Source organism: Poecilia latipinna, unplaced genomic scaffold (assembly GCF_001443285.1).
Source record: "Poecilia latipinna isolate Pla-1442-1.1 unplaced genomic scaffold, P_latipinna-1.0 Scaffold4411, whole genome shotgun sequence".
NCBI lineage: Eukaryota > Metazoa > Chordata > Actinopteri > Cyprinodontiformes > Poeciliidae > Poecilia > Poecilia latipinna.
In genome coordinates this window covers 1-8978 of record NW_015117027.1, presented here as the reverse complement: position 1 = coordinate 8978, position 8978 = coordinate 1, and the positions used below count along the sequence as shown (strand labels likewise).

The 8978-nt window shown below is 41.2% G+C and overlaps 2 protein-coding genes across 3 annotated transcripts; both read left to right on the top strand.

Annotated features, from left to right (window-relative positions):
- Positions 1-349: 349 nt before the first annotated feature.
- On the top strand, positions 350-3574 carry LOC106942607 (40S ribosomal protein SA). Of its 2 annotated transcripts, none has more exons than XM_015025930.1 (8): positions 350-444; positions 1264-1435; positions 1531-1649; positions 2077-2322; positions 2470-2598; positions 2687-2846; positions 3319-3354; positions 3435-3574. In XM_015025930.1, exons 2-8 carry the CDS (start codon positions 1303-1305, stop codon positions 3533-3535), a joined length of 924 nt encoding a protein of 307 aa, XP_014881416.1. In that variant the 5' UTR covers positions 350-444; positions 1264-1302; the 3' UTR covers positions 3536-3574. The 2 variants fall into 2 exon arrangements, with proteins under 2 accessions (XP_014881416.1, XP_014881415.1); XM_015025929.1 differs by having other exon boundaries at positions 3307-3354.
- Positions 3575-5765: 2191 nt separating this feature from the next.
- Positions 5766-8446, top strand: LOC106942605 (ubinuclein-1-like; the record flags this gene model as incomplete). Its single annotated transcript, XM_015025927.1, has 2 exons — positions 5766-6671; positions 8302-8446. Coding segments are annotated over exons 1-2 (481 nt in total), but the record flags the coding sequence as incomplete, so codon positions are not given.
- Positions 8447-8978: the final 532 nt, after the last annotated feature.

The following is an 8978-nucleotide window of genomic DNA, read 5'->3' as shown; positions in this document are numbered from 1 at the left end:
TGGACAAAAGCTATCCAATGAAGTAAGCTCTAAATAATTAAATCAATAAATTAAATAATAAAATAAAATAAAAAATAATGGTCTAAATTAAGAAAATTTAGACAGAAATTAGAAACAGGAATAACCTGCCTACCAGACATCGCTTTAGGTCTGTGTTGACGATTCAACAATAAGAAAAATACTAGGCAAAAATTGTCTTTAATTTTTCCAAGGTATATAAAAAGATCTCTCTTCCAAAACAACACTATTTTTGTTTATTCAAAGTTTCCAAACAAACTGTATCGCTTCCCGAGGTAAACTTGCCACTTCTAAAACTCTTATAGCTATGATAAAGAAAAACGGACCAATCACGTACCTGGAAATCGAGTATAAAATCTACGTCATTTCCTCCCGGCGCCCTCTTTTTCACCGTGTGCTCAGATTTCCATACGGCGTTGTTTCGTGGTGAGTTTTAAACGGCCTTATTTCATCAATAAGGCGACAGAAAATAAGACCAGTGACAGAAATGAGTGCTGGGTTGTTTTATCATGAAGCGACGAGAGCACATTAATACCACTTATGTGCCATACCAAACTATTTATTTCCACGTTCACAAAAATGCTAACGCCTTAAGCTAACTCGCTAGCCCCGGACACGCGTTCATGTAGCAGCTATGCTTTTTTGCTCTACGTGACTTCCTATTTGTAGCTTAATACGTTGCCATAGAGAATAGTCCTAATTTTCTTCAACTAAAAAAAGTTTGATACTGAATGGGAAACCTCCGTTAAGCTAACAATTTAGTCTCGCTGTACTGTAGTTTACTGTTTTCACAGACCAGTAGTTTGATGTTACTGGTTGACCCATCTGAAATAAATATAGTTAAAGTAGTAATATTCTTACAATGCTAAAATATAGAATGCAATACGTCAGAGTGGCACCAGTCTAAGGTTCGCAAATTGGAGGATAAATCTGAATGAAATTAGACTACGTCCTAGCAAAAGTTGGATATGAAATTATTGAAATTGTAAAATTATTACAAATTACGACCTAATCAAACCTAAATAGCTTTGAACAACTTTTTCGCTTGCTAATTTGAGTGTTGACTAAATTTCCTCAGACTTACAAGCTACTATAAGTTAAAGTGGGTTGATATAGTTGGTCATGTGAATAAGTTGGCCACTAAGCAACCAAGAGTATAAAATTACATTAAAAGTAAAGAGCAACTTTACATTTTGATTGTGTAATTTGTGGCGTGACCCTAAACGCTCTGTCTTCCTCCTGCAGCTCTCCCACTGAATTCGTAACGCAGGGAAAGTGGTCACGATGTCCGGAAGTCTGGATGTCCTTCAGATGAAGGAGGAGGATGTGCTGAAGTTCCTGGCTGCAGGAACCCACCTGGGAGGCATGAACCTCGACTTCCAGATGGAGCAGTACGTCTACAAGAGGAAAAGCGACGGTATGCGCTAGAAACGATCAGCCACGTGATGACGAAATGGTTAGCATTACCTCAAACACTGTCCAGATTGACAGTTTTGTTTCTTTTGCTCTCAGGTATTTATATCATTAACCTGAAGAAGACCTGGGAGAAGCTGCTGCTGGCGGCCAGGGCCATTGTTGCCATTGAGAACCCGGCGGATGTGTGCGTCATCTCCTCCAGGAACACTGGCCAGGTAAAAACGACAACAACAAAAAACACGTGAGATTAAGAGTGAATGCACACTGTTAAAGCCGGGCGCTGATGTGAGTGTTCTGGTGTCGGAAGTGTGCAAAAGTAAAGCGGATCGGGGGTTTCGCTAACGCCAGGAGGACGGCCGTCCGATGACTGGGGTTTGATAACACCCCGAGCCACAGCTCATCATGTAAATATACAAGATTAGAGATGAAATTTGATTATAAAGGCTGAAAAATAATGGGGGAAATGATGTATGGAAACATGAAAATCCAGTTATTATTTTTTATTTTTTGTGTTTGTATAGCATCAGTTATCTGCGATTAAATTAAAATCAAAGTTTTTGTATCAAATTCTTCAAAAATTTGTAACAAACATTACAAACACAAATGCGCGTTTCCTGAAGCGTTGTTGCGTTTCCTGTGCAGAGGGCTGTGCTGAAGTTCGCCTCGGCCACCGGAGCCACCACCTTCCATGGCCGCTTCACTCCCGGCACGTTCACCAATCAGATCCAGGCGGCCTTCAGGGAGCCCCGCCTCCTGATTGTGACGGACCCTCGTGCTGACCACCAGCCGCTGACCGAAGCGTCCTACGTCAACATCCCCACCATCGCCCTGTGCAACACCGACTCCCCACTGAGATACGTGGACATCGCCATCCCCTGCAACAACAAGGTGAGGGGCGGAGCTCAGAGAAGTGTCATTGTGTACACTTCAGAAATTTTACACACGGGCACAATGCTGCTGTTCTGTTTTCATGACGTCATGTTGCAGAGCGTGTCTGCAGGCTGTATGATGTTTTAATCACTTTCTGCATTTCAGGGTCACCACTCTGTGGGTCTGATGTGGTGGATGTTGGCCAGGGAGGTTCTGCGGATGAGGGGAACCATCTCCAGGGAACACCCGTGGGAGGTCATGCCTGATCTGTACTTCTACAGAGACCCTGAGGAGGTAGGAGGAGCGCAGCGCCTCACTACGATCACTTAGCTGTCTGGATGTTGCGGAGCTAAGCTGCGTTCTGATTTGAAACTCGTTTCAGATCGAGAAGGAGGAGCAGGCCGCAGCCGAGAAGGCGGTGGTGAAGGAGGAGTTCCAGGGCGAATGGACCGCCCCGCAGGCTGAGTTCGCCCAGCCTGAGGTGACCGACTGGTCCGAGGGCGTCGCCGTTCCCTCTGTGCCCATCCAGCAGTTCCCTGCAGGTAGCCTGCTTTTAAAACGAGTTCTGATCAGGCCTTCAAACAACTTCTGTTTTATTATTCAATGATCCTGACCATCAGATAAAAAAAAACAATCTGTACATTTTGTAGATTTTTCATTTATAAGCGGTTTTCAGACCGTATTAGAAATAACTTTATAGATACAAATAAGCAATTCAATAACTTTTTAGAAATATTTTTTCAGAATAACTTGTAGCATCGGCAGCTAAAAGAACCCTAACATGTGAAAAGCTCGTCTTCTTCTGCCTGATCAACACAGTGTAGGGCTGATCTGGTGATTCATTTTTACATTTACTAATTAATAATTGGATAGGATCTGTATACTCCAGTGGACAATCACTAAAATGAGTTTACGATTATTTCAGTAGTCGATAAATCTCAATCAGTCGTTTCAGTCCTAGTTCTGATTCTTTGATTCTTCTTCTGTTGTCTAAAACTGGTTGTGTCGTTACAGCTGCTGCTCCCGTCAAGACCGGAGAGACCTACACTGGTGAGTTCAGAGCTTCTCCTTTACCTGCGGGTCAGTGGTTCCTGCTGCTCACTGACCTCTGTTTGACCTCTGTCTTCCAGCTGCCGAAGACTGGAGCACCCAGCCCGCCACAGACGACTGGTCCACCGCTCCCACCGCTCAGGCTTCTGACTGGGGCGGCACCACCTCCGACTGGTCTTAAACCAGCAAACACAGCAACAATAAAAGTGTTACACTTTGACTCGCATGTTTTTGTTTTTTGTTCTCTAAAACCTGCTAAATTCAAGTTTCCCATCATTTCAGATGGATAAATGAAGCTTTTTACTAGAGAGGTTGTTGGAAATGATGAGTATGATGTCATCTGACAAAATTTAAAAAAACAGAGCACTTCCTGGTTTTGACAGTTTGATGTTGACCAGATTTCTCACTGTATTTAATCTTTTTTGGCACCCAAATATCATTTCAGGGCACAAATAGTAAAACTTAATTTAAGAAACTTTCAAGATAATCAAAATGCTTCAACAAACACAAAACAAATTTAAATGAAAGCAGGTTTAAAAATAATTTTTTTTTTTACTATCCTTTAAGTGAGCTACTGAGTCTATAGTCAATAATTGATCAAACTTTAAACACGTATTCTGAACTTCGCAGCCAAACCCAGTTTATCCCTGTTAAAGTAATCTGAAGAAGCTCAGGTGTTTGCATAAAGACATGAAGTTGGTAGAATTTGTGCTGATCTGGACTTGGCAGTAAAACCTGGAGTGTAAATCAGTTACCCAACATTCAGCCGGGTCAGCTGAATGTTCCATCCAGGTAGCCATAGTTTGAAAAAAGTGCAAATTACTCCTGGCAGATAAACTGAATTCCTTGTGTTGGTGAATGTCTAGTAATCTACAAACTGAGACCCTTGGTGATTGAACATTGTACCCAGAATATTGTACCACTGAAGTAGCAACAAAGTATAATCTATTATTGAAGAGCAAAAAAAGTTAGCTCATGTAGTAAAAAGGTTTGGACAGCTCTAGTGTAAACTAGGTGCTGTTCCAGGTCTACCAAATTCCACCAGACATCTATTTAATCTTCACAGCATATTCAGACTGAGCATAGCATTCAGTGGAAAAAAAAATATAGTGGAATAATTATACATTTCATTTTCTTTTCATTAATAAAATAGATTATGCCATCCATAATTTTTTACACATGTACTTAAACATATCCTTTTAATTTCAGTGACTTAGTGATACATTTAGGAACTAATGATTTATTTATGAAATGACACTGTGATTAGTCAGATAGTAGGATCAGAGACAGCTTAAATTAATTTGCGAACAATAAGTGTATTTTTTTTAAACATTTATTCTGTGTGTAATAATTTATGGAGGACCAAAACCGACATAGTAAGAAATAAAAGAATAAATATACAAATAAAAGAATAAATATATATCTGACATATATAAATAAAAGAAGAAATATATATTTAGTTTTTCCTTTTCCTTACACAAGTTTCCGTAAAGAAAAATAGATATTTTGCTTTGCCTTTTTTGCTTCTCCACTTTCTGCTTGCTGTTTCTCCATTTGCTGTTTTGTTTGTTGTTTTTCTGCTGCATCGTTATGTTAATGAGGTGAGCTCCCTTCTATGTCTACTATTGGCCAATAGAGCTTTGGAACCAACGTCACTGCCTCAGACATTGTGAGGCGTTTAGGTGCAGTCGCTCGGTGCCATCTTTGCAGGCCACACACCAAAACAAACTTCATCCTGGTGGTTTTATTGTGTTAACGACTGGAGTGAAGTGAACCTCCGAGCAGTTAGGAGGGAGCTAGAGAATAGCTGGCCGAAAATAGCATTCATAAATCGGATGAACCTTGAGCTAAACGGAAAATCCAATATCCAACTCGAAACTAACTTCACTTCAGTCAGTAACACAACAAAACCACCGGGATAAAGTTTGTTTTGGTGTGTGGCCTGCAAAGATGGCACCGAGCGACTGCACCTAAACGCCCACAACGTCTGACGCAGTGACGTTGGTTCCAAAGCTCTATTGGCCAATAGTAGACATAGAAGGCAGCTCTCCTCATTAACATAACAGTGCAGCAAAAAAGGCAAAGCAAAATATCTATTTTTCTTGACGGAAACTCATGTGTAAGGAAAAGCAAAAACTAAATATATATTTATGCTTTTATTTCTTATCAAAATATATATTTCTCGGTTTTGGTCCTCCATAATAATTTTGATGTTTTAAAAATATTTTATACAATAATTATACACACAAGTAAGTAATAGCTTTATTGGACAGTAACCTTTTGACCCGCTATATCACTGGTGCATCTGCCAATAACTTCTGTGTGAAGGGCCGAAACAGTCCTGTGTGTTTGTGTAAAACAATTATTATCGTTGAGCGTTTTGGTATCTGAGCACATATTTATTTAATTTTACAGTTAATACTTATATGCAGCTCATACAAAACTAGAGAAGTATATTTCATCATTATTGGCACAATGTTATCCCAGACGGAGCTCCTCCATGCAGCCCCCGGAAGGCTCCCAAACATCGCGCCTGCTCAGAACAATCATCTCCGCCACATTCGCGCTTATCTGTCAGGTGGGCGTGTTCCGGTGCTGCCATTGGCCAATGGCGGTTCCCCTTCCTCTTTCTTTTCATACGCCCTGCCTCTGAATAATGATAATAACGACCAAGATGGCTACTTCAAAATCTTCTCTGTTGTAGCTAAACACCAGTTCCATGGAAATACTCCAAATTGCGATTTCTTTATGTTTAAGACCCTCGTAGGCGGCGGGGCAGAGCCACGGACAATACTACATGGATTACAGCGAGTTGAGAGGCGAATAAAGTCGCTGTGTTGCCCCGGAGCACTCATTCCGAATAAGCTAACTAGCTAGCAGCGCTCGTCGAGACTCCCCGGTTGAGCTCTCCCAGCAGCTGCCGCTCTCCCCCTCCTCCCCACCTCCCCGGTTGACGAGCCCGCCGGAGCGCAGAGCGCCAAATGGCAGAGCCGAGGAAAGTGCCGTTCGTCACCATCTCCTCCTTCAGCGCTCCGCCGCCGCCGCAGCAGCAGCAGACCCCGGAGTCCAACAAGAAGCGCCGCCGCGAGGACGAGGCCGCCGACATCACTTTGGGGAAAGATGGAGGTGGAGGTGCAGCTGCGGTCGGGTCGGGAGGTTCCGGAGGAGCTCTGTTCGGCAACGCCAAAGGAGGAAGCGACACCGACGGCAGGGAGACGAAGCCCACCGTCCGCCTCAGCCTGACGCTGAGCGAGCCGAACGAGAGGGGCTCCTCCGAGTTCAACTACGGCGAGCTGGTCCAGTCAACTCCTTCTCAGGTTAGACACCAACAAACATGACTCCATGATGGCAACAGGGACAGTTTTACAGTGAAGCTTCCTTCTGCTGTACTCTACTCCGCTGTTGTTTTAAATACTATTTATCTGCTTAATCGGGCGGAAAACGTCAAACAACTGTATTTATGCCGGGTAATAAGTTTCATGAAAGCAACAAAAAACAAAAAAAACATTCATATATTCACAGAAGCGCACAAAAACAAAGCACGGTGAGATTGAGCAGTTTGAAGAAACTTCACTTTGAGTCTTTTAAAGTAGCTTTACATTATTAGTCCCTTTGTTTACGCAGAAGAAAAATCTGACTTTTTTTTTCTTTAAAAGCCTCCAGAGACATGTGCTGCATGTTTGGAGGTAAATTTACAGGAGGTGCTCAGACCGGGATGGCCCCTCTTGTGGCCGCTGTCATGTTGAAATGTACAGCTTGTTTACTGGGGGGGTTTCTGATAACATGTCGGCCCCTCCTGCACTTCTAACGAGGAATAATAACAGCGTTATTATTCATCAGCTCTCCAAAATGTTGCTTTTTATCATGATTATGCTGTTGAATCAATGATAATTTCTATGAGCTTTTATTTGGATTTTTAACATATTTCCACAACTACAAAATATACATTTTGAGATTTTAGAGCGTGACGATGTAGTGCATTACTGTGAATTGAAAAGGAGAACATTACATTTTAATATCAGACTAAATTACCCCAAACAGTTGCCTTCAGAAGTCGCCTAGCATCTCAAAATGGAGAAAGCTGTGGAAACGAGTCACAATGTGTTGGCAGCATCATGCTATGGGGGTTCTTTTCTAAAGCGAGGACAGGAATCCAGTTAGTGTTGTTTTTTTTGTTTGTTTTTTTTTACAATATGGATGGAAGAAAACCAGTTTTAGGTTTAAAAAGAGTCTAGACTGGCGGTCCAGCAGGTTCAGGAAGGTGACCTCACATAAAGCATATAAATAATCGGTTCTTTAAAGTACGTCTATTTATATTCTGCTTCTATATTAAAAACTTGAAATTAGAAGTCATATTAAAGCTTTGTGAGTGAAGTTCAGTTCAATGAAATAAAACTTCATCAATCCCAAACAGAAATGAGATGTCGTATCTCATGTCGTTGTGGATGGGGACCCCGTCTCCAGCAGCAGACAGTTTTGCAGTGAGTCTGAAAAAGCCTCTGACTGAAGACTGCTGCACAACGGTTTCGTGACCGCCAGGTGTTATTTTTGCTTTTGAGATGCTGACCAGTTGTAAAAAACAAGGCATTGTTGCCATAGTTACGCATCATTCCTTTTATTAAAAAAAAAAAAAAAAAAGGAAGAGCAAAATCTTTGCAGCTGCACAACATCCAGAACCAGGTCCAAACAGAGCAAAAGCAAACAAAATAATGAAAGGAAAGTCTGGAAAAAGAACCAATCAGATTCTAGCGTAGCAGAGCTCCATGCTGCATTCATAGTTTCAGTGTGTTTTCCTGATACCCAGGAGCCACATTTAGTCAAAACTGAGAAGGATCCAAGTGTTTCAAATCTTATGAGATCTGCAAATATTTATTTTTTAAAATCTTTTTAGATTTATAATGTTTTTAAAAACCAAACTGAAAGCTCGGCTGTCTTCCTCTCCGTCAGGTAAAGCCTGCAGGTCCCACAGTTCCTAAAGGCCTCGCCCCTCCGCTGGATCCCAGCGACCCGTTTGCTGATGATGAGAAGGAGAGAAGGGAGGTGGAGGAGCTGGCCAGGAAGTTTGAGAGCAAATATGTAAGCAGATTCACTTGTGTGTGTGTGTGTGTGTGTGTGTGTGTGTGTGTGTGTGTGTGTGTGTGTGTGTGTGTGCGCGCGTGGACATAAATTAGGACTGAACCAGTGAACGCTACATTGAGATGAATTAGTTTAATTGGTCGAACACATTAAGTTTAAGTAAAACAAACTTAATTAAGTAAATGCAAAGTTTGATCAGTTGATTACTTTTTGCTTTCTGTGTCCTCAGATAATGAATGTCAGTAAAGGAAGGCTTATTGTTCTGATGTTATTCATCAAATTTCATAAAAAAAAAACAAAAACATTTCTCTATTTAAGTTGAACTGTTCCAATAAACCAGAAGTGACTCCTTTCTCTTCTAATATGATTTCATGCTTGTTTTATTTTTCTCTTGCTCCTCATTTCTTTTTCTTTCCTTATTTTCATTCCTTCTTTGTTTCATTCCCCATCTTTTTTCTTTTTTTCTCAGTTTCCTCATTTCTTTTCTCTATAATCCGTGAAGGTTTTTCGAGAAGTTTTCAATTAATATGGAGAAGAAAAAGAGCAAA

Coding starts and splice junctions, on each gene's coding strand:
- LOC106942607 (XM_015025929.1), top strand. CDS start 1,303: ATGTCCGGAAGTCTGGATGTCCTTCAGATGAAGGAGGAGGATGTGCTG. Junction 2,323..2,469: donor CCATCCCCTGCAACAACAAG/GTGAGGGGCGGA, acceptor TCTGCATTTCAG/GGTCACCACTCTGTGGGTCT. Junction 2,847..3,306: donor CATCCAGCAGTTCCCTGCAG/GTAGCCTGCTTT, acceptor CTAAAACTGGTT/GTGTCGTTACAGCTGCTGCT.